Source organism: Strix uralensis, chromosome 10 (assembly GCF_047716275.1).
Source record: "Strix uralensis isolate ZFMK-TIS-50842 chromosome 10, bStrUra1, whole genome shotgun sequence".
NCBI lineage: Eukaryota > Metazoa > Chordata > Aves > Strigiformes > Strigidae > Strix > Strix uralensis.
This window is the reverse complement of record NC_133981.1, coordinates 15,033,273-15,058,735: the sequence shown is the minus strand read 5'-3', so window position 1 is coordinate 15,058,735 and position 25,463 is coordinate 15,033,273. Positions and strand designations below refer to the sequence as shown.

Sequence of the window (25,463 nt, the reverse complement as noted above, 5' to 3'; positions counted from 1 at the left end):
GGATTAGTGATTTCAATGAAAGATTAAAATGGAATTCTTCAACTGTAAATGGCTCATAATTTGCTCAAATAACACTGTTGCATATTTCTTAGTTGATAGTTGTTCATGTCTTGGTTTTTCAGAAACATTTAAGTGTTCCCAAATTTCAAGTGCAGACTTTTGAACCTTCATGTTTTTCAGTTAGTAGTTGAGGACTGCATTTCTCAAATGAGATTTTTCTTTTTCTTCCTGGCTACATTTGCTTATTTTGTCAGACTTATCATTGGGACTTTCGTCTATTCCTGACTTTTATTAACATTTGCAGTATCATAAAGCAAGTGCATTTATTTAAATTTAGGAAGTGAACAGCAGGAAATGTGTTGCAAGTTAGAAGAAAATACTGCAACTATGTTAGTGAAAATTTAGGATTGTAAGATTCTCACAAAGGGTTGAGTTTATAACTTCTGTCAATTGCATATAAATAAAACTAAAATATTAAAAGTTTATTCTGAGGAAAATGGGGTTTTGTTCCCCCCCCCCCCATCTCTCTGTTGCAGGAAATTGCTGCACGTGTAAATCAGTCAGCTCTGGAGGCTGTTACTCCATCTCCTTCCTTTCAGCAGAGGCATGAGAGCATGCGGCCAACTGTGTAAGTTAATGAACTACAGGTCACTTGAAGAGCACATCTACAAAGAGAATCCTGGATAAAGTTCCAGGAGAAAAAAAAAGCCCAAGCAAACAACGAAACTTTCTATGTTCAGAATGAAATCTTTGATAGGCTAGAGGAAAAATTCTTGAACTCACCTTTTTAGCATTGTTTAGCATTCACTGTTACAAGTAATCCAGATTTCCAGCTGACTAGACATTTGTGTTGCCTGCGTCCTATGTCTGGTTTGTTCTATAAATTCACAATGAGATTTTTCTTAATGTGTCCAACTCCTGGAAGCAGTCCTCAGATTGTTTTAACATCAACATATAATCATACATGAAGTATAATACAGTCCGATGCAATTATTAATGAAAGTAGTAACTTACTTAAACTTGACTAGGAACTTAGATTCCATATTTGTTTACTATACCTTGATCATCTTCAGGTTTTTAGTTTTTGTTTTGTTTTACATCCAGGTTTTGGAATATTGCATCGGTCTCCCATATGGTTTGATTTATTATCAACCAACCTGAAATGAAGATATCTTCATTTTGATCTTTCTGTTTTGTTTTAGACAATCTCGTCCTCCTGCAGCTCGGACTAGCAGCACAGGGTCACTGGGATCTGAATCAGCAGCTTTATCGGCACTTTCCTTGGATTCACTTGTTGCCCCTGATACTCCTATACAATTTGACATAATATCTCCAGTTAGTGAAGATCTGCCTGGTCAAGCAAAATCTTCAGGGCAGTCGGGCAGGTAGGCAATGTAAAGAGAAGGAAAAAAAAAATCCTAAAGTTAATCTTATTAGTTTAAAAACAAACAAACAAGAAAACCATGTTTAGGCTGCAGCTCCAAAACACACATTGCCTTTGCACTGCCTCACATCACAAAATTTGCAGTGGCCAGCAGAGCAAAACAATTTTTTTAATTGTTACAGAGAGTTGTAAAATAATGGCTTAATTACATGCACTAGATTCAAGGTGTAGTTTTCTATTTAGCAGCAGCTTTTCTTGCTTTAACAGCTAATGCTTTAATTTATTGATTTATTTTAATCTTTCAGTTTCACAAAGTATTTTCCTTTCCTATTGCTTGCTCACCCAGCAGCTTGGGTTATTTCCTCTTGGAAACTCAAGAGAAATTTGGTAGCCCTGCCTCCAGGTGATGATGGCATACGATGACACTCTTCTTAACCTGAAAGGTGAGTGAAAATGATCTAGGCTTCTAGAGTAATCTCATATACAGACAAGTTAAAATTGTCTAAGAGCTCCTCCCAAAACATAAAAACATTTTCTCCTACTTGTTTTTTTGTAAACATCCCACTCTAATAATAAAAACCTATAAATCTGCACTGCATTTCTGGAATTATATGTACAAAATTCAGATATTAAGAAAACATATCTGCAGATCCAGCTGCTCTTAACAACAAAAAAAGCCAGAAAGCTGAAAACTAATTTAATGACTCTAGTCACAATAATGTGTTGTAACCCCCTGCCCTCTAGAAAAATACTAGAATTTTCAGTTGCACCTCACAGATTCATAAGAGTTAAATTTATATATATTCAAGGTTTTTTGTTGTTGTTGACAGTTTTCTTTTTGTTGTTGTTTGGTATAGCAGGATAATCAGTTGACTAGCTAGATCCTTGAGTATTTATTGACTTAAAATAGACTTGAACTGTATACCAGGAAGTGGAAAGGTTAATACTTCAGCTAAATTCATGTCATCAGTTATAACTCCATTCTAGAAAATCATGTTTTTCATAGTAGGAATGATAGAGTTGTGGTCAGTATTTTCAATTAACCATCACTGTCAACAAAGAACTGCAGTGTTCATACAGATAGACAACATGCTACTTTAGAAGTATTATTAAAAAAAGAAAAGACTTTCCTTAGTTTCTGATACTGATGACATTGTATTTAAATTTTATTTTTGCCTTTTGAGAGATCCTGTGAGATTTTGCATTTACTGTTCCAGTCTAACCGTAAACAACAATAAAAGTCTGAGCAACAGAAGATGTTAATAGAATTTCCCTTTAGTGTATTTACACAGGTCAACATTTAATGGGATGATTCTTGATTGAGTCCATGTTATATAAACATTGTAGCAATGCCATCTTGACTTCAGAGTGCAATCTAGAACAATTTTATTACTTTAAACTAGACATCTCTTAGTTAAAAGACTTCACTGATAAAATAAAACTGGCAGTCAGTATGACATGGAACTGAACAGGAGTGACTTTTTTTCTCTTAGTTCTGAAACTTGCCGTTAGAACACTGACTATTGAGAGGTGACACATTCACTACTCCCCTATAAAACCTAATTTGAAGTTTACTAACCCCTGATAATAGTTTTTCAGCTACCAGTTAGCCAGAGAGAAAGGGCTTTTGCCTCTTTAGAAGTTCTGAATAAAATGTGCCCATTTCCCATACTCTTTTCAGCATTGCTTTACTGCTTTTGGAAAATGTAGACTTGGAAGCCTAGAGTATTTTCACTTTTCATTGTAACTGATAGCAATTCTGTCTCTGAGAGCCAGAAATAGCCACGTTTCTCTTGACCCTCTAGGAGTAAAACCCCAGTGATGTTTTCAGAAAGCTGCATTTGAAACAAAACCAGTGACTTCTCTTCAGTAAGTAATTCAACAACTTGAGACAGTGATGAGAAGTGTGGTGCTCCTATAGAGTCCTGACAGGACTAGCTTTTGGTGGTATTTCCTGAAGCTGTTCTGTGAAATTTCATCCCCTAAAACTATTACCTTTTCAAATATTAACAAGGTTTTGACTTGGGCTTAATTCAGATATAAAAAAAAATACCATGTGAGCAAAAGTCTCTATGGAAGCAATAGGACAATAATATCTGGTATGTTTCCCATAATTTGAGCCCTCAAATATAGCAATTTATATCTAATTCCTGATTAAATTGCTTGTCCTTATGATTTATCATACATTCCTCCGGATTTCAAAGTCTGTGAAATCATTACATGTTCTTATTTGATGCAGCATGAGACTACTAGATCATTCATCAGTGGTTCTTGTAATCTGACTCGTGGTTTAATGTTTTCATTTTTTAATAGACGCACAAATCCTTTTGGTGAATCTGGAGGCTCAAAATCTGAAACAGAAGGTAAAACAAAAATTTTATTTCAATGCAAATTAAAAAACAGAATTTGAAAATTATTTTTCTATTTTCATCTATAGCTTCCCTGTTCTAATTTAACACCAGTTTTAGAATGCTTAGTTACATCAGCAAAGCAATGTATTAGATGAGTTAAATCAGGCTACTATCTGAAAGTCTGTTTTAAAAATAATTCATTGCATCTTTTGTATTCATTAAACCAAATGAAAAGATGTGTAACTTGCTGTTTAGTAATTCTACCTCTAATTTATAAGCACGGGCAATCTCTTTAAAAGTTATTAGAAGTTTGGAGTTTTCCTGACTTCAGTTCATCTCTGGTTTGAAATAGAAAACCCAAAATGAAGTTCACTTTTTCCCAATACTTTTCTTTGTCTTAGATTCAATTCTTCACCAGCTATTTATTGTAAGATTTCTTGGCTCTATGGAGGTGAAATCTGATGAAAGTCCAGATGTTGTTTATGAAACAATGCGTCAAATACTAGCAGCTCGTGCCATCCATAACGTTTTCAGGATGACAGAATCACATTTATTAGTCACTTGTGACTGTTTAAAGTAAGTTTGCTTTCTGACTTCTACTTGTGTTTATTTACGGAATGATCTGCTTTCACTTTGGTAAAATTTACTTTCTGGTTTGTTTTTAAAAACAAATTTTTAGGTTAATTGATCCACAGACACAAGTTACAAGACTACGAGTAAGTAACTTTACATTTTAAGATAAATACTCAGCAATGTAATTCTTCTAACTGAAAAATAATATTATTAGATATTATTAGATGTTAGCAAAAATCACTGAAAGCATGAGATTACCAGATGAATTTCCACTGAAATTAGGAGACTAATGCATACATTTAAAAATAGACAGAAAAACACCAGCAAATCAGGTTTAAGGGAAGTGATTTCAATAGGTCAAATAGGCTTTTGAAACTTTTCCCCTCCCCCAATTTAATAGGGTAAAATATCAGGAAAACAGATCATTGTATTTTAACAGTGTGTTTGATTATAAACATTTATATTGTCAGTAGAGGGGTAACATGAGGGTTGGAGTCAAATTAGTTCTGAAGTCCGAAAGGGTTTGCTTGGCGTTCAGGGTTTTTTTGTTTTGTTTTGGGTTTTTGTTTTTTAATGTATAATTGCACTGAGAGTGGTGTATGATTTCTGATTTTGGTTTTTTTTTTCTTCTGTATAATAAATGCACTTGAAAGAAATAAGTGGAATTCTTCTTAGGATATCAAATAAGGCCAGCTTAATTCTTTAGTAATAGCAGTCTTTATTTTTCATGTTTCAAAACTGTTCCCCGCTCCCCCTCTTCTTTATTATGCACAATTTATGGTCTGCCATTTCATGTCTTCAGGTCTTCTTTTAAAAACATTCGGTTTTTCAGGGACTCTGAATTACTTTCATTTCCATAAAAGGAAATCCTAAGCATGTGAAAATGTCTTGATATTTCAAGTAGTGTTTTTTTTCTTTCTTTATCTTTGTGGCATTAAGTTCAAAACTGCCCCAAAGCTGTAAGCTTTTACAGGTGAGATGTATCAACTGAGTGCATGTCCAGTATTCTAAATGTGTACATTTAAGGTTAGGAAAAACTCATCCTGTCAGTTTATAACAGCTGTAGTAGGGGCTTTCAGAATTTAACAACTCATCCTTTGGTAAGTCTTAAAAAGATACAATTGAAATTTCTAAGTCCCCCCTTTTTTTAGGAATAAGAACGCAAAATAGTTTTATTGTAGCAAACTAATGAGGATATGTGGTTTGTTCATTTTGGTTTTATTTTTCTTTTTTTTTTTTTTTTTCCTTGGGTATGTAATTCAGGAGAGCTGAACTAATTGCAATAAAGGTTTTGGAGAAGTAGTGCCTATACTGAAATCTTAGTCACAAATGTAATTTGTATGAATGATGTGTCTTTAAAGAAAATAAAGAGAAGGACTGTTCACACTTAGAAAGATGACTGATTTGCATTGCAAAAGTGGTCTCCTTTTCTTACATGGAGTGTGTTTTTAGAAGTTTTCCTATCTTTTGAATGATTTAATGCTTGTTTTTTACTGTTTGTGTTTTGTAATTACATGTTTGGTCAGGTTGTAACTTCTGGTGTGGTTGTGCATTTATGATACTGAAGTAACTAATGTGCAATGTATTGAAACCTCATACAGCAAGTATTTGGAACCAGTTTTAATACCTCCATATTTGATCCTTTTGGCAGTTTCCTTTGCCCAATGTAGTCTTGTATGCTACGCACCAGGAGAATAAGCGCCTTTTTGGATTTGTGCTTAGAACTTCAGGAGGGAGAGTTGAGAGCCGCCAAACTTCCATCTGCTATATATTTGAATCAAATAATGAAGGGGAAAAGGTATTGGTGATGGTTATACTTGTATTAGTTTTGAACCTGATGTGGATTCCGAGACCTTAGATCCATTCAAGCTGTCTAAGGGATTTCTGTGGGAGAGTATTTTGTTAATGTACTGAAAAACAGTTAAACCTGACAGTCTAAGTACCTGCAAGTGCTTTAATATGCTATTATACCTGATTTGGGAATCTGGCTTAGTTTTAAAGGCATTTGTATTAGTCTTTTTGATTATTTCCAATCTGTTTTGTCTTTAGATTTGTGACTCTGTTGGACTGGCAAAACAGATAGCTTTTCATGCAGAACTGGTAAGAATCTTTTTGGGGCAAGGGATACTGGTGAATGGAAGGGAGAGAGTATATATAATATGTGTAATAGAATATATTCTGCAAGATGTTTATAGATGCTGTAATACTGTTGTGGTGTATTTTAAGGGATTGGTTTTCTAGAATTTAAACCCAAGATAAGACAACTGACCAATGTCTACTGTGGAACAATATTCAAGATAGGATTCAGCTTGCTACCTTTAACAAACATACCAGTCCCTTAAAAGAAGAATAATCAAAGCAGTGGTATAACAGTTTTGAGCAAACTCATATAAATCAGTACTGTATCAAACATCTTAGGCTGTTGTTACTTCCTTTATTTACATTTTTGCCATTTAGGATCGAAAAGCCTCGGAAAAGCAGAAAGAAATAGACAGAGTCAAAGAGAAGCAACAAAAAGAACTGAATAAACAAAAACAAATTGAAAAGGTACATTTCATCATTATTTTTTAATACTCTTTTTTCTGCTTACTTTCTATTGCAGTATTGTATTCCAAGCTCCACTATCACATTCGTTAGTACAAGTTCATAGAACATTATGGAGTTAATTATTAGAAGTATTTCCTGTGCAGGTTTTGTATAACTTTGTATAGTAGTTTTTAGAAAGAGCTCTTCTGAGGAGGTAAACCACAAAAGGTCTTTATAGGAATACTTAAGAGTGGTGCTTGAAGGCACACCTATCACAGGCCCAGAATAATTTCATTTGCTGACAAGGGTTCAGTCACACAGTGAGGAGGGGGCAGGAGGGAGCAGGCTGCAGCTGAAGACGCTTGTTCTGACCTGTTGTGTTTTGTGGGTTACAGGCACAGGTGTGTTAATGTGTTTGCTGTTCTAACGCCAGCTGTACTGAAATGGAAATGTTTTGGTTTCCTATTCAATCTTTTAATTCCCTCTGTACAGAAGTCTGTCCACTGATAGTGTTAAAAGATAGTTTAGAGATCATAATAAACATGTCCTGTTTCAATTGTAGAAGGCTTAAAGTTAATATTCTTTTTCTGCTTTCCCAACCCCTCCTTCTCAAATTAGGATTTAGAGGAGCAAAGCCGGTTGATCGCCGCTTCCAGCAGATCAAACCAGAGCAGTGGAGAAGGACAATTTGTAGTCCTTAGCAGCAGCCAGTCTGAAGACAGTGATTTAGGAGAAGATGGAAAGAAGAAGAGAGAATCTGAAGCCTAAGGTTGCCTACTTGATTAAGATTGGCGTCATGGATATGTCAGGTGAAATGGCACAAGTTCCACAAGAAGTGAAATGTAGGTGGAGGGTCTGTTGTTTATGTAAAGGACTTCACAATATGTAGACCCTCTTCTGCCTTGATTTTTCTTTCTCAATTAAGTGATTTCCATTTTCATGTCAGTACAGTTTCTCTTCTGTATGCAGATGAAGCGTGGTGATGGTACCATGTTTATTACAAAGTTATGTTTTCTCAAGGCTTCTCTGCAGTATGGAAAAAACCTGTGGGTTTTTTTCCCCACTTACCTCTCTGTGCAATTGACTGCTCTTGAAGCAAAACTTAAAACTCTCATTGGACTTCAGCAGTACACTGAAATTTGTTCTTTACACTGCAGTATGGAGAACACCTTGCTGGAAACAAAAGTGGATGTCTAAATAAGACAGTGCTAAGCTTTACCTAATTTGTTGCACATAACTGTTCTTAGATTTAGAAAGAAAAATCCTTATTAACATCAGTGAGATGTGCAATAGTTCTAGACAGAAAGGTCTTAATTTTTGTTTCATATTGCACTGTATGATACTGTGTTGATTTTTTTGGTGAATATAATGCTGAAAGACTTCTTTCAACAGGAGAAGAAATACTGTCAGACCTAGATAAGAGCTGATGAGATGCAGTTGCACTTTGCTGCATGAGGAATGTATAAAGCATTCCTTATCAAATGATAAGAATAATGTATATATTCTTGTAGCACAAGTGCCATGTTCTTGGTTTTTCCCCAGTACATGTAATAAAATGCTGTAAGCCTTTAAGTTCACTTTTTATAAAACATACTTAAGAGTTGCAGGAACATCTTGAATTCCATCATTTGAAAAATCTTCTGAATATGTAAATGCCTTGCCACCAGTACACTACGGTTACTGAAAATGAGCTGAGGCTCTTTAAGGCTTTTTATGGAAATTGATTTTGCAAACAATATATTAGTTCTGAAGTAAGAGACTATGCTAATCCTCCATCCTAGAGTCAATCCCGTAAAGCATTTTTCAAAGCAGTGTCTGTTTACAGCTTATAATCTGAACTCCATGTTCCATACCTGTGTAATATTTATTTTGTATAGTACTAAATGTGCATTCACCTTTTGATCCAGAAGAGAAAACTTGTTTGAAGAGAAATATTTATTTTTGCACTAATTACTATAAATACTAAAATCCAGTGGAACAGAAGATATCTCTCTAATAGTGGCATGAACATAACAGGAAATATAGAAAAAGAAGAATATACTTATACTCCAAGTTATAATATCACCGTTATGAGTGTTTTACAGTTCGTTGCAGGGCAGTTCTGGTGACCAGGAATGGAAGCAATTTTCAGAGTATCTCCCCCTCAGCTGGTGATGGCCCAGCCCTTCATAGCTGGAGTTGCTCAGTGCTGGTAAGCGGGTGAGGAATCTCTGGCTCTCTCTGCGAGGGGGCTGTAGGGCTCTCCTCGTGCCCAGGAGTGTCCTGGCATTGGCTGGAGGCCTCACTCCCCTCCTGCCCTTTATGCTGGAGATGGGGATTTCTACACAGCAGCTCCCTGGGCCTGGCTCCTGTCGGACGGGAAGGGCGCAGGCCTGGGTAGGACCTGCTGAGGCTGCTGCCCGGGGGCTGCTACCGCAGCAGGAGCCAGAGCATGCTGGCCCCGCAGCCTCAGCCTCGGCCTCAGGGGGTGGGGGGTGGCCTTGGGCAGCCTTGGGAGGGGTCTCAGTCCCCCTGCCTGAAAAGAGGAGCGGGAGGGGGAGGCTGAGCAGCAGAGAGCCTCCAGGTTCTCTTCCCCAGTTAGCAACTCCTGTTCCAGTACACTTTTCATCCCCGGAGTAGCGAGTCACTTGCAGAAATACCTGCTTTTGCTGTTGCCCAGTTAGGCCAAATGGCATTGCCCTGTGGCCAAACTTGGCTAGCACACTGTCACGTGGACCAGACAAATCTGAGGCTTTTCTCTAAAAAGAGTGGCATTTTTATTTCATACATAGTCTTCTATTCTCAGCTTTCATCCTCAAGAGACTGTTTTTATCCTTGCCAACAGAAAAGTACAGAGGCAGCAAATCCAACTTTTTCCCTTTTTGTGCCTAAATCTAGGCTTACAGATAGTTGCATGGCAGCCACTTTATCTCTACAAATCCTTCCAGTTCATGTCTCTTTCTCTTTTTTTTTGTTTGTTTTTACTTACTGATATTTCTGTTTTCTAGCAAATAATGACAGCATAGCTCAAGGTTGCTGTGTCTTACTGTATCTCCCTCAAGTACATGCTGAAGACTAAGTAGTTTTGAAACAGCACAGGAAGAATATGAAATCGGTGGTCTCCAGTTTCTAGAATCTAGTCCCCCAGCTTGGCAGAGTAAGGGTTAACGTGTTAACCAGTTTAGCCGCAGTAGCCTGAGCTATGGAGGGAAGACAGTTAATACATCAGCAAGCTCAGCAAAAAGCATTTCTGAGGTGTAGCCTATTTTGCATCAGCCTTATTGAAGAAATGCCAGAAAATTGAATTACTCTATTTTTTCTTGAAGCCTACCATTACTGTTTTAGACTTAAATCTGCAAAGATGAGGAAGGAAGCTGGAGAATAAAGTTGGCAGATGAATTTACTGTCATATGGGATTTTTCAGATTTAGCAATACATGATTGGAATTACTCCATTTGCTTGTCAAGCTTTCCATCTATGCTGTTAAATGTAGTTTTCTAAACCAGACAGCATAGGAGTGAAGTACATTTCATTTGTGTTGGATGATTCTCACCTTAACCACTAAAAAAAAAAGGAAAAATGATTGAAGAGAGTGGTTAAAGAAAACAGATTGATATGCATGAATGAAATGAGGGTGTTATTTTTGCTTACTTAAGGGAGTTTCACTGGTGTAATATGAGCAAAAAGATGTAAAAGCATCTGGGAGAGTGCTGAAAGCTGCAAGAGCAAATGGCAGGTCAGAAGAGATGAGGAAGTTAAAGGAGAATGGTGCAAGGAGTTAGCAGTGGGGTGAGAATTGAGGAGTTCTGCTGAAGGGGAGGAGCACATGGCTCTGTAAGTAGAACTACCTCAAGGCAAAAAATAGCTGCTGAGGTTTTATTCATGTCCTCCTCCCCAAAATAAAAAACTACTTGGTACCTCTTTTCCTATGAGGTTTAGAACTATTTAATCGGAAAACATTTTTGTTAATTAAAAAAAATTAGTGTGCATAGTATTTTTCTTGAGAGTATGACTTTTAATATGAACACCTCATGTTCTTCTGGGAACTACTGCAGTAGGATTTCACCACCTGAGCATTTTATTGCTGTAAATAGATGACTGGTTGGTTTCCTCTCCTGTAATTTATTTCTCCTGATTAATATTCCCTCTTGCCTTTTACTTACAGACTGATCTTTCAGGCACTTCCAGCTGAAGCTGTAGTTTGCTTCATGTGCATCAGCCAGTATTTCAGACACTCCTAAAGTACTCTTTCATGTACATGATTTTGAAGTGACTTGGCATAGGTACTGAATCAGCAGTGGTGTTTAGGACTAACTTTTTATGTTGCTAATTGCAGCCTCTTAGTTCCTGCCACATTTTTTCCCCTTAGGTAAGGGGATATTAAGTTTGTGACGCTATGTAGATTTACACACTGCAGACCAAGCAAGTCTTGCTGTCAGTTGTTTCAAGCTACGTCCATTCTTTATGTATGTAATGGCATAAATATAAAAATATATAAAGTGTGCTTATGGGTATGAATTTTACTGCATTACAGCTAATACCTTGCACTCCTCTATGGCTACTAATAGATTTCTCCAAGTTTAAATCAGAGGACAAGTTAAGAGTCCTATACAACTTGGCCATATGTAACTGGTTACAGGCTGGTAGTGTACACTAACTTGAATTTGATAGTCTATTACTTCCTGAATCTGTTTAGGTTTGAAACTATATCAAGACAATTTACTATCTAACAGTAAAGTAATACTTAAGGAATATTCTCCCACTACAATACTGTCAGATTTCATCTTTATATGGATGTAAACCCAGAGCGGAAAATCCTGAAACAGCTGAAGCTATTTATGAAGATATGATCTATGTACATTGATATAAAGAAGCAAATTTGACTGTGTATGTGTTTAAGGTAAATTCAGATGAATTAGTTGCACAGAATTTAGGAGAAGCCAATAGAGAATACTATGTTACAATATAGTCTCTTGTTATTTTGGAAATAATTCACATAGAGAAAGAAACCCTGCCACTGCTTAGTGAGTCTAGTAGAGATATTGTCTAGTCTAACTGAAAGAGCTGATATTTTATATTCTTTCTGTTGCTCTGTTTAACAAAAGTCCTTGCAAGTCAACTAGTCTCCAAGGCTTTTCTTTTTAACTAAGCAGTAAGTGGATTCTTTTTTTCTTGCCACAGTGGTATCTAAGTTGTCATGACAAGACTGAGTCAGTGTGTCCTTGTGAATGCACTTGTATTCCTAATGAAGTTTATATTGCAAGCCAAGGATTTTGTACAATCTTTCAGGTCATTTTTATAATAGAGTGGAGTGGTCAGATTCTTACGATGATGTTCTGGACTGGTCCTGTTCTAGTGAAGTATAAGTGATTTTTGCAATGTTTGAGACTGACTTGCACATTTTCCCTGAATAGCTGTACTAAAACCCTCCAATGGCATACTTGTCAACTTTGAGTGTTGTGTCTTAATCTTGGAAACATGGATAGTAAACGTATTATGCCAGGGCTTCACTCAGCATTTTGTAGATTAAATAAAAGCTTAACTATAGTAACTTTCTGGGTGGGATTTGTACTGATGCAAAAACCTCCTTCGTTTTTCATAATACTGACTTTCAAGAAGTACTATTTTTGGTGCCAGGATGCATTCCCTGCCATTAACCAAAGTTTTAACATGCAGTTATAGCCCTCTGTTGTCAAAGTGTATCTCCATTCTCTTCATTTTAATCATATTAGCCAGATAACCTCAGAGGAAGTTATTGTACTTGGGAATACTGATAACTTATTTTTGCAACAATCAAAGACTGAACCTTAGAAGAAGAAACTCCTGACCGTGGTAGCTGGCTGTTCAGTGCCCAGGGTGGGGTAGTCCCAGGACAGCGCGTAGCACGCAGCAGAGCTGTGGTTGTGACACTGGCCAGAATTCACCTGGACAGAGGCTATACCAGCACAGCCCTTCTCATGGGTACTGATATGTATCTTTGCGGGCTTCATTAGTTTATTATATGATAAACACCATGTAAAAATCAATGGGTCATAACTACATTATGGTTAAATTTGTATTTTATAAGGTTTGTAGTTTTTTCTGGGGAAAAGCAGACTTTTGAATTATGTAACTTCTGTGATAAAGATGCATGTATAACTAGAAAAATAAAATCTATGCTTACTTGATAATGAAGGAATAAATACTACTAATGCCAACTGTGTTGAGGAACTTTTTTCTTCTAAAATACAGACTGACAGCTGCAGTGTTTTTAGAAAGAAGAGGTGTGCTGTGGGTACTTTGTAAGACTTCCTAGGACAACTGATGGCTGACAGATGGTGCTCCAAAAGCTTGAGCTCCAACTACATGAAGAGAAACTCCACAACGTGCAAACATGCCTTCGAACAGCACTGTGAAAGGAAAACCTGGTTCTAGAGAGGGTAGTCAAAATACATAATGGATGAAACATATCACTACCTGTGCATGAGATGCAGAACGAACATGTCTTTCAGAAATAGTGCTGCCTTGTGAAATACCGCTCCTTCTGTGATAAGCAGAGGTTTCTATAGCTGTTAATCCCATTTCACTGCTTAGAAGTGGGATTGTAGAAGAAATCTGTTTAAGCTGCTTTTCAGAACTTCACTGTAGGACTTCACAAATAAAAACTACTTCTTGGCAAGAGAAAGGGAAGTACAAGAAAAAAGGGCTATGTCCCTTCCTCGTTTTAGTTAAATCCCTGACCTTTCACTAAACCCTGAGTTTAACCCTGCAACAGGGGTAGTGTTATGTGTTAGCAATAACCCAAGGTTTGCAGCCCTACATTTTACAGTTCCCTAGCTTTTCACACTAAGCATTTAAAATAGTAATGCCATAACTCTGATAGTTTATATTCCAGTAGATCTGTAGAGTAGGATCACCAATACTTACATTTTGGGGTTCTCCCCATTTTCTTCAGGGTGTGAGGGGGAAATGCTGGTATTCCTTAATATACATAGGAGATAGAATCCCAAAAGAAAAAAGCAGCTGCACAACAGTCTTTTCCACATCAACATTCCCTTCAAAATATAGAACTAATAATTATGTACAGTCGGAGTTGCAGGTTCCCACGAAGTTTTTCTGTCCATAAAGATCATACTCCTTGTACCGTACGTAGTCTTTCAAGCAGTTTGGCAGTGGAAGGAAGGTCATGAAGACAGGACAACGGAGACGCAACCGGCCCATGCATGCCCGTATCTTCAGACGACACAGATGCTTCAGAGAGCGAGGATTTGCTAGAAATGAGAAGGCAAGATTGATTTTAATAAGTTATTTATTAAATCTTGTTCAATTTATTTATTCAGTAGTCTACTACCTTTCAAAAACGTTGTTCCTGATTTCGCTGCCTATTCATTCTGTGAACAGTCAGATAAATGAATGTGGCTGTCCCTGGACAACCAGACCTGTCAGGATCTAGCCTTTTTATCTCAGCCCATACATCTCTCAGTTATATTTACAATCATTGGCACCTAAATCAACAGATTTTGTTTCTTTCAAGTTGGCTAAATGTGGGTTAATTCAAATTTAAGTAGTAAAGTCTGGAGAATGTACTTTAACCCCAAGTAAGGTGGTGCCAGTTTTCTGTCAACCTGAAGAAGCTACTAGAAGTAGAATTTTGAGTCACTACTTCTTAATCTGTGAGCAAAAAGGACAGCATTAATCTAGACTGGAATTAAATCACTCAAAAATAGTGATTTATTAGATTTGTTCCATCAATTTGAGGCCCGGGGAGAAGCTTTTCTCCCCTTGAAGAGGATTATGTTGTCTACATTTTAATTAAAGTTTCCAAGTGCTCTACATAAATTGTGCAGTTACTGTCTATCAGAATTCTGAGAGAAACTTAGTTTGAATCCTACAGACTGATTTTTATGAGATCTCTTACTGTCAAAACATAACTTTTGGCCTAACAAGGGTCAAGAAAAGCTCCAGTCTGAGGTAAAGAAAATGAAAACTAAAATACTATCAACCAAAAGGCCCCAATCCCAGCTTGTTTGTCATTTCAAATGTAAACATCAGGTACTTACTTAAAATCAAATTGATGTCTGGCCAGAGTTCCTGTTCTTTGAGAACTGCCTCTAGCTTCCAGCAGATAGGAACGTGATCAACATAATCTAACATGACTCGCACTACTTTCCCAGACAGATGCTTCAACCATGACAAGGTTATCACTTCACAGAACTGATAGAAACAGAATGTTTAACAGGATAATATTTAATACTGCTGTAAATAACTTACACCTCTGCAGGACAAGAGCAATTAAATAACTTCAGCAGAATGGCAGGCAGAATGAGCGTTCTGTCAGCCAGGGGAGCTTTAGAGGTGGTCAGAGCCTGCATTAAGCCTCACTAGTAGCATCTGAAAATCTGAGATGGTTATTCTGTACTAGATCCAAAAATGAACTTAAGCAGCTGTATATTTGGTAACTAAATGCTTAAAAAGAAGTGCTACCACTCCCTAAGTGGACTCAGACTTGTGTCCCAGTGTGCTGAACAGGGGACCCACCAGCCCAGTGCCTGCCACATCCCCTTATCTTCAGGTTAAAGAAGGGTTTATTAGGTTCAAGTGGACTCTACAGACTGCAAAGCAATGCTGCTGCTGGGTGTCTCCAGGAACCTCTTCAGGTTGGCCCAGGTTTGTTAACTGCAGCTCAGTGCCGACCATGTCAGCTCCAGGGGTCCCCTACAACAGCCTGCCTAGATCAGTGTGCGGATCCAAGCCAACCCCGCGAGCCAGCCTGCAAATCCCTGCTTTCACAGCATGGACAAGACTGGCTTGGAGAGCCAGTTCTGTACTGATCACTAGCATATCATCAGCTGTATTTTCACAATACAAAAATACTGTTTATGATTGTTTGCTGTCATGAACCAGGCCTCATGGCAACATCTATTTAATTTTAAAGCCTTGTCTATTCCTGCCTTTATGTATAAACTCTTACAGTTTCAAAACTTCTTCTTCTGACACTACATTAAGTACCTTTTCATTTAGTTTTAGGAAGGATACTGGTAGTAAAACAACAGATGAAGCCATATGGTATCCTTACCATTGTATCTTTGATAACAGTAGAAGTCCATCCATCAGTCACATACTGGGAATGTGAACTGTTCCCCTGAGGGCAATCAAAGCAGCGGTGCACATCATACCCATAGTTCATCAGCATTCTTAACATGACTTCATCTTTCAGAGCATACTGTAGAGCTGATGGAAAATGCGTTGTATTCACTCTGCAGAAGTAATTGACGTTGGCCCCGTGTTGGAGCAGTAGATTCATTAACTCATAGTTGCCCATTCTCAAGGCTATTTGGAGACAGTTGATGGGATCTTGGTTTGGCAGGGCTCCAGCATTCAACAGCAACTGTGTTGAACAGATATCCCCGTTGGAAACAGCAAAGTACAACGCTGATTTCCGGTGGTCATCATAGCCTTTGCGAACTCTCTGATCCAGCATAAAATTGGCGTCAAACCCAGATTTGAGGAGAAACTCAAGGCACTGAGGATGTGCTCCTGCTGCTGCTGAGTGAACTGGACTTATCCCACTTTCTTTAATGGCATCAAAATTAGTAACTGGAACTAAGTTTTTTAGGGCTCTGAAGAATTAAAAAAAAAATAAATCTCAGAATCTTAAATGTACTTTTTCACCGAGCTCAGTCTTTGAATTTCTCTGTGTTGCTGGGCTTCAGAATTCATCACAGAATCACAGAATGGTTTGCGTTGGAAGGGACCTTTAAATATCATCCAGTCCGACTCCCCTGCCCCGGGCAGGGACACCTTCCACTAGCTCAGGTTGCCCAAAGCCCCCCGTCCAACTTGGCCTTGAACCCTTCCAGGGAGGGGGCAGCCACAGCTTCTCTGGGCAACCTGTGCCAGTGTCTCACCACCCTCACAGGGAAGAATCTCTTTGTTATATCTAATCTCAATCTGCCCTCTTTCAGTTTAAAACCGTTAACCCTTGTCCTATCACTACATGCCCTTTTAAAAAGTCCCTCCCCATGTTTTCTGTAGCCCCCTCTAGGTACTGGGAGGCCACTCTAAGGTCTCCCCAGAGCCTTCTCTTCTCTAGGCTGAACACCCCCAACTCTCTCAGCCTGTCCTCACAGGGGAGGTGCTCCAGCCCCCTGATCATCATTTTATATGTATACAATTGTCTTAATCTACCAAATCAGTACCATGGCACTGATACATACCTCTACACTGTTAGCCAGCAATGGATACTGACTTTAGACCTACTACATATGAAATATTATTCTATTATACTATTATTCATGAACAACCCCATTCCTTGCTAGAGGAATAATGATTCCTTCTCAATAGAAGCTTTTCCTGAATGTCAAGAGCACAGTGTTACTTCTTAACCTACAGGAATTAGGGAGTTAATAGAATATAATATAATATAACATGAATGCATATACTGTATAATTTAATATATACAATATGTTTAAGTTTAAATATGATTTCACTAATATATATAAAATATTAACATAGGAATTTAGAATCCTTAGATTCTTAACCACAATGCAACATTCCTAGTATTGAAGACTTGTTTCTCACTTACTGGCTGTGATTTTAACATACATATCTTCCAGTAACCCTCCTGTCTTTAAAATAGGGATAGCCCTTATCCCCTAAGTCTATTTGTTTATTTAGTACATTTACCTTCCTGTGATGGGGTGGAGGGAGATGAGGCATACCCAGAAAGAGCGAGGATGTCTCAAGAGCCTCAATGTCAGACTGGGCAGTGTTACTATTTGTGACAAGTGGGGAAATACTATAGGAATTAGTACATTCATCCTAAAACGATGAAGATTTTATCCCGACTGGTCTTGTACATTCAGATATAGAAAATTCATATTTACATGGTCAAAAAGAATTCCTTCTACAAAACTACAGATTTGCTGCCTGCTTTTAATATGGTAGAATTAGCAAAATTAGTATTTCTGGTGTCACCATTACTTGATTTTTAAGTATATCAACTCACAGAAAGTGTCCTCTATATGCAGCTCTGTGGATTGGCAAATGACCAGAGTGCTTTGGTACATTGGCATCAGCCCCATATTCTAGTAAAAGACGCAGAGATTCTGGATTTCCTCCTCCTGCTGCTTCAAATAATACAGAAGCACAATCCATTGCCTGTGAAAGAACATCCGCACCTGGAAAGAACCATCAAGGATTTGCACAGTACTCACTGTCAATATCCAGCAGTAATTAATATCTCCAACCCTCCAGTGACATGGTATTGTGAATTCTATTCTTCACCAAATAAAACCACTATGGGCATAAACCTTCATCTTGGATCCTTAACTTTAAATGTCTTTATGTAAACCTGGGAACAAGAGGGTCCAAATTGCTTTGAACACAGTAAGACTTGCTGCTAGAACTGGGCAAGCAAGGGGTTTGGTTCGTCTTCATACAAACAATTGGGTTTTGGCTTACATAAAACACATTTCAATTCTTCTAATATACAAAGACCAGATACAACCATAAATATGAGAGAACCCAGTATCAAAACAGTTCATACAATCCAGTTCCAGCACTGCTGAGCCATCATATAAAATTCCCCACTATAAATGTCTTGTCAGGCCTTCCCTAAGGTGACCTGTCTACATGAGAAAACAATATTGCATTTAGAAACAATTACAGCTACTTACTGAAATATTAATATATTATTTGAATATTATGAAAATATAGTCATTATCAAGCCTTTACTTAACTACATCACAACAATTCCTTTGGTGCAGATAGCATTTAATTTTCTTTACTAAGGAAAGTTACTTTGGCTGCTATTTCTGAAGGTGGATCTTACAATAACCAGTTTTAATCCAATCACAGAACTTTCAGAAGACTAATAAAAATGTGCATAAATAGGCTAACTACTTTAGAGGAAATATATATCTTATAATATTAATATCTTATAACGTGAAATTTAGATACTAGGAGTTCTTTAGATGGACTTCAACTCATGTGATTTGAGAGTCAAATTCTTCAAATAAATTAAGATGCCATCCAAAAATGCAAACAAAATACCTCCTGCAACATGTCAGATTTGCTTGCAGTTTTGCAAACTATTCACTGATGACTAGTACAGCTTGCTACAAGTAACTAATCTCTAAAAATGTATTTTGTATATGTTTGGATCTATTAACACTACAGGCTATATACTCAGTAACATGATAACAGTTCATTTCCTTTCACTTCAGTAATGCAAAGTTTTACTGGCTACTGAGCTAAGAACAATTTTTTGCCTCTGCATTTAGGAATAGTTTTCTGTTGGAAAGAAGATTTACTTTGTCCCATTTGGGCTTTAAACATTTCAGTACTAACACACGTGGCTTACAATTTCTACTCACTTGAAGAACACTGCCACTGAACCTACACGTTACTAAATCAATCTACTGAGTTGTAAAACAGAACCACAGAATGGTTGAGGTTGGAAAGGACCTCTGGAGATCATCCAGTCCAACCCTGTGCTCAAGCAGGGTCAGCTACAGCAGACTGCCCAGGACAGCGTCCAGTCAGGCTTTAGTATCTCCAAGGATGGAGACTCCACGTCTCTGAGTGACCTGTTCCAGTGTTCAACCACCCTACAGAAAAAAGTGTTTTCTTATATTCAGACAGAATTCGCTAGGTTTCAAGTTGGTGCCCATTGCCTCTTGTCCTGTTACTGGGCACCACTGAGAAGAATCTGGCTCCGTCTTCTTGACACCGTCCCATCAGATAGTTATAACACTGGCAAGATAGACCCCCCACCCCCAATATTCTCTTCCTATAACATTCTATATAATAAAGTCTCACCTTTTTGCAGTAAGAGCTCCATAATTTCTGTATGTCCGATCTGCGCAGCCAGTGCCAGTGGTGTGAGCCCATATCCACTGCGAGGGTCAGGATCTGCTCCAGAACGAAGGAGAAGCTTCACCAGATCCTTCCTGCCTAGTCTGGCTGCCTCATGTAAAGCAGTCCTCTCGTGGACACACTGCAAATTCACTTTTGCACCAGAATTTATCAACAAGGAGGCAATCTCATACGAATCAAGTTTAATTGCTGTAAGACAATAAGTGAAGTGTCAGCCAGGATGTTATTCAATGCTATTCTATGCACTATGGCTTCTGTTATGTGGCAGCCCAGGAAAGCTCGAGCTGTTCCTGGCAGTGCTATTTATACACTGAGAAATGTCACACACTACACTGAAAGGTTTAACTTATCAACAAGTCTGCTCTTTGTTTCCAGGATAACATTAAATATATAAATTAATGATTTTATGGTAATCTATTTTTCTCTCTGTAATCCTCTGCTGCATTTGGTAATTTCCTTGCCACTAGATGGGGATCACACACAGGGACTTGGTGCGGTCAGGAGCTGGGCTGCTCAGAGAGCTCTATTTAATCTTCATAAGCAGTAATATGAAACAAAGTTTAAAATGACCGTGTCATATGCCTTCCTAGCTTGGTAAGTCTGATCTGTTAAGTCAGTCAGGATCTTAAAAGAGTAATTTGCATTGGTTCGAGTGGATAGAATGAACAGGCAACACCCTTCCCTCCTCTCTTTGATCTTCCCAGCTGTGCGGGGTAGAACAGTGAGTGCCCTTCACCGAGACAGATTAGGCAGAGAAGCTTCATGGGCCACAGCTGCTGGAAATACCACTGACAGCATACTATAACCTGTGATGTCTCATTATCTGTAACCTGGGTGGCTGATTTAGATAAACCCCATACATCCCTTTCTTGGGGGATGGTGCACTTTAATATAGTGCACTTCAAAAGTACTTGGAATTCTCTATATCTTGTCTAAGCAGGTGGCCCTGACAAGAAGCTTTAGTCATTTCAAAAGGACAGACTGGGGTTCCTACAGATGGTTGGTAAGCTTTTTCCTCTTCCTTTAACAACAGTTTTGAAAAAAACACCCTTTCAACACAGAAAAACTTACAGGTTTGTCCAAGAAACTTACAGTGCTCCTTTTTTTTGGCTAGGACTCAATAAGAATAATAGCATTGTAGCCCAAACAGAGGGAAGGCAATGAAATTAATATAGAACAGTTTTGAAAAACATCTTGGCAAAATATGGTTCTTTATAAATCAAGAATTACAGTTCTTGTGCATGATTAAATTAAAATGGCATTCACACTAAGGGTGATACTAGGTATGGGACTTCCTTCTTCAATTAAAAAAAAAAATCAAAGAGCAGTGAACTGAGAATTTAGGCCCATCTAGCTTCTTCACTTGTCATCCTTGGATTAATTCCAACAATGTCTGAATAGGGACAAACACTGTTTTATGCTCTATGTAATACAGATAAATCAGGCTGGTTTGCTATAATTTTTCAAAATCAAAACCAATTACCATGTTTTTTGGAGAAAGAGAAGATGATGCAATGAAAGAGATACCATGTAAGCAGAAAATACGAATGTTTTATGCCTGCAGACATGACGAATAGTAATAGCATGAAGCAGCAGGAGGACCTGGTTACCTGGCACTACTGCATAAAGGATGCCAAGAAAAGCAGAGGAAGACACTCTGCACTTCATGGAGAAAGCTATTTGATTCTTTGAGGAAAAAGATGTATGTTCAACCTGAACCTCAAATTCTTTGCAACTGAGGGATGGAAAATGGTAGGCATCAGGAGCTCCCTGCATTGGATCAGACTTTGGGGAAAGATTTTTGGCTTCTCCTAGTTCTGTGTTTCCCATACTTTGGTAGACCAATAGGATAATACTTTAATTAACAAATAATGCTAAGAGCTTTGTGGTGACAGTCCCTAGCTTGGAATTGTCAGCTCATTTAAAGCCTTGATATTGTCTAAGAAAAAACAGACAGGGACACATTCAATACTGAGATTAACATTTTTTGCTCCTTATAGCAAAATATATTTGATATTGATTTGAAGTCAAATATGTCAAATTGAAGCCTAAAATATGTTACTATAATCTTGCCTCATTCCCTCACCTCTTCACCCCTAAATAAGGTATTCACCTATAACTAAAGGAGAATCTCCATCTTCATTCTTAACATTGGGATTGCAGCCATTGAGCAGGAGAAAACGGACGTTGTCTACAAAGCAATTTCTTACTGCCACCAAGAGAGGTGTTTCCCCTTTTAGAGTGGTCTGTTCCCACGTAATGGCACGGGAGGCTGAAATACAGAAAAGCAGAACACATTTGAAACTGGATGGTTCATCAGACCCAACTTTGTAAAACTTTTTGGTGGAAAACCAAAAGGATTCTGTACCTTTCAAAGTTATTTCAAGGATGTTCTGATTTAGCTGTGCTGCAGCTTCATGCACAGGAAGCCAGCCTTGCTGATCTGCTTCTTCAAAAGCAGAACTATGCCTCACCAGCTTCGTCAAGGCCTCTTCTTGGCCTGCAATATTTTGAGACACACTCATCATAAAACAAAATTCAGGCAACTAATACATTGAGTGCCATTTATCCCAACAGTGTATCTAGAATAAAGAACTTGTTTGTCAAAGCAATTTTTTCTCAGAGGATAGTTTACATGAATGGAACAATCAATGACTGACATGGACTCACTTTGCATTTTGAATTATTAATTGAAAAAACTTACTTATAATAGTATGACTAAAATATTTCAAATACAATCCTCTCATAAGCAATAGTGCATGAAAGTTTAATATATAAACAGGTGTCCTAGTGAAACTGTAGGAAAAAATATTTAGGTTGGCAAAAGTAAAATGAAGCTGATTTAACAGGGATGAGACCTATCTCATTACTTCTGCTTTTACTAACAATCTTATTGAATCTTTAATCAACACAAGTGATTATGTTTTCAATTTTATATCTCATCAAGAAACAGCAACACTTTCTTGGCTGGAAAGCCAAGTAGAGACCAGGTTTCTGCTCTTGTTTTTTATCCCATCATTCCTAGGAGAAGGCAATTTGCCCTTCTGTTAATTACAACTGTAGGGTGAGGGGACAGACTGCTCCCAACCTCTGCTGCTTATGTTCTCCTACATTTGGAAGAATTACATATTCATAAGGCCAGACAGCAAGTGTAACTAGTGTTTAGACACATTCTCCATCATGTAAGGAACATTTATAGTACTAGCTTTTCCACAAAATACTTGTTTTTTTGATTTCTATTTCACTAAATATTTCTATAACTACTACGACGTGTGTAAGGGCTGGACTGAAGGCTTCCCCACTGCCAGACAACTGTCCAAACAACTGTTCTACTTATGTTCATTGTTTAGTTATCTGTGCCTCAGTATATAAATTGATTACACCACAAAAAGTAAAAGTTTCAGAGGAGCAGACTAAGAGCATCTCATATTGGAATACACTGAAGTTTGGCAGTTAAGGAACAATTCTGGAACACTCTTCAGGTAGAGAAGGGATTTTAATCTGGGTATCTCACGAAGTGGCAACTGCTTTTATGAAGTATTAACTGACAGGGGCCTTGCCATCCTGTTGCTTATTTTACAAGAAAGACCTGGCATTTTCCCCTAACTCCAGGAGATGAAGCACTGGAATCTCTGAGAGGAGTGACATTTGAACATTGTCATGTTCCTATCTAACAAGTTAGCTTTTGGGTGTCCCGTTTTCAGTTGCCTTACTCCTTCCAAGAACATATAAAGAAAAACTGCACTTAACTGCTCAACAATGCAATACCCAAGTGATTCCTAGGGGTATAGGCTTAGTGTGGTGTATTTGTACTTAACTGTCCGAATTGCTGCAATTATCTTTCCATGTTCTTTACTTGCAATATACTGGAAACTGCATAAACAGAACAAAAATCAAGTGAGAAGTAAAAATTAATGTGAAGTTCAGGATATAATTATACCTTAATTTAAATACTCAAGTCTAGACTACATGTTAGATTTCTCTAAGTTATGTAGTTTTTTTCAGGGTTTAACACATTAAAACACTTTTTTTGTTGGTCTTCCCCTGCCACTACAATATTGGATTGCCACAAAGGCCAACAATTAAATACTAAAATCAAGGAAAGCTATCATACCAATCTATTTTTACATCACATACTTATCTTCTTTATCAAGCCTTGTACTCATTTAGAGATTGATGCAAAACGTCCCTGAAAGTTCTACACATTCCATATTTTTGAGGAAGTGGATATACTTTTTCAGGGAGAACTCCCAACAAGTGAACTACCAGTGGTTTCCAGTATCCATGAGACAAGGTCAAAGCAATACAACACATGGAGTCACAAAGGAAAATAAGGTTACTATGTGCTTATAATAATGGCAAGAAAACACCCCAAAAAGAAGGAATAACTTATTACCTTTCATCTGTTTTTGCACTGCAACTTGTCTCAATTTTATGCTTATCTCGCAAGCTTTCCTGAATAGCATGTTGGGTGGGGATTTCATCATCAGAATCATCGTTGAACATATATGTAGAATTATACATGGCAAATCAGCAAAACCTGGATCACTTCTCATAGGGAAACACTGCTTTTTAATTGGGAGCAGATGTTATATCTTCAGGTTAAGTCTGGAGCAACAGAAATAGCAATTGCTGTTTAAGTGTCAAGAGAAATGAAACACAGTTTATAATAAATTAATTGGAACTTTTCCATCTCAAGCTCCAGCCTTCTCCCAAGTACTTGAGTTTGTGCTGCAAAGAGTTATTCTGTTTAGAACAGAGTAAATGTTTTCTATCACAATAGCATGTGCTAGCTTTTATCTCTGTTCCACAAGCTGAACATAGAGAATAGCTACTTCTTCTGGCATTACTTATTAGAAAGCAACAAACATAAGTAAACTTAGTTTTCAATTAAATAGTCATTCCCTCTTACATCTTTCTGGCGCTCAAATATCACGACAATTGTGCTTTGATGTTTCCTTAGTAGGAAAACAGATGTGCAATAAGACTCCGGATATTTTTTCAGTTTGTTCACAGGGGGCCTGAAAGTGAAGGGCAAGTGAAGGACATGAAATTTTTTAATAATAGCTTTTGTCCAAACTGCTAAAGCAAAGATATTATTAGGGCCGTATCTTGTAGTCAGGAAAGATTTGTGCTATTAGGTGCATCAGACTTCTAACTGAAACAACATCAAACTCAATGCTTGAAAAGAATACCAACTTTACCATCTTACGTACATCATCTACAGCTATTTAGAAGAGGTAAACTTACAATTCTGCATTCTTCATCAATGCATGCCTGTTTTTTTCTAATACTTGTAAGGGATGTATATAGCAACAATATATATCCAAATACAGGAAGAAATAACACACACTGGTGTAACCACAATGGAGTTAGTAATTAAAAATAAAAACCCCCAAGCTTAAGAATAGCATTAGTTTAAAAAAAAAAGTTTGCCAAATTGAAAGGGTTCAATTGGAAATACCCTTTTACAATTGTAATACGAACAATGGAGCACAGAAATAAATACCATTGATACTGTCTGTTTAAGTCTAAATGTTAAAATGCAAGAAGAAATAATAAAAAACTATTAACAATCCATCAATTATTAAATAGGATAATGTGTGTAGATGTACACTGTTATATGCATAAGCAGTCGTACTGTTCTTTTGTACATTCAGCTACATGTTGTTATAGATTAAAATCACAGATGTGCTGTTAGGCTCCAACCTCTCATCTGTTTTACCTTATCAAAACTTCCACTTCTGTCTTTCAAGAGAGTTGGCCTGAAAAAAACAACAAAAAATACAGAG

The 25,463-nt window shown here is 37.5% G+C and overlaps 2 protein-coding genes across 5 annotated transcripts in view; one reads left to right on the top strand and one right to left on the bottom strand.

Moving 5' to 3' along the window:
• The window catches only part of APPL1 (adaptor protein, phosphotyrosine interacting with PH domain and leucine zipper 1), a 32,412-nt gene extending 19,402 nt beyond the window's left edge, over nucleotides 1–13,010 (top strand). For 2 of the 4 annotated variants that reach the window (XM_074879318.1, XM_074879317.1), the window contains exons 14-22: nucleotides 537–628; nucleotides 1,203–1,385; nucleotides 3,698–3,747; nucleotides 4,137–4,311; nucleotides 4,415–4,451; nucleotides 5,960–6,106; nucleotides 6,358–6,408; nucleotides 6,766–6,855; nucleotides 7,453–13,010. In XM_074879318.1, coding sequence (XP_074735419.1) covers nucleotides 537–628; nucleotides 1,203–1,385; nucleotides 3,698–3,747; nucleotides 4,137–4,311; nucleotides 4,415–4,451; nucleotides 5,960–6,106; nucleotides 6,358–6,408; nucleotides 6,766–6,855; nucleotides 7,453–7,602 — 975 coding nt within the window. In that variant the 3' untranslated portion in view covers nucleotides 7,603–13,010. The remainder of the gene's footprint in view (nucleotides 1–536; nucleotides 629–1,202; nucleotides 1,386–3,697; nucleotides 3,748–4,136; nucleotides 4,312–4,414; nucleotides 4,452–5,959; nucleotides 6,107–6,357; nucleotides 6,409–6,765; nucleotides 6,856–7,452) is intronic. The other 2 variants (XR_012630264.1, XM_074879319.1) reach the window with 2 other exon arrangements.
• A 759-nt stretch (nucleotides 13,011–13,769) lies between these two features.
• On the bottom strand, nucleotides 13,770–24,195 carry ASB14 (ankyrin repeat and SOCS box containing 14). The gene is made up of 9 exons (XM_074879330.1): nucleotides 24,068–24,195; nucleotides 23,485–23,544; nucleotides 22,040–22,191; nucleotides 21,785–21,943; nucleotides 19,615–19,860; nucleotides 17,801–17,972; nucleotides 15,869–16,412; nucleotides 14,853–15,006; nucleotides 13,770–14,063 (listed from the first exon to the last, which is right to left on the bottom strand). Exons 1-9 carry the CDS (start codon nucleotides 24,193–24,195, stop codon nucleotides 13,870–13,872), a joined length of 1,809 nt encoding a protein of 602 aa, XP_074735431.1. The 3' UTR covers nucleotides 13,770–13,869.
• Nucleotides 24,196–25,463: the final 1,268 nt, after the last annotated feature.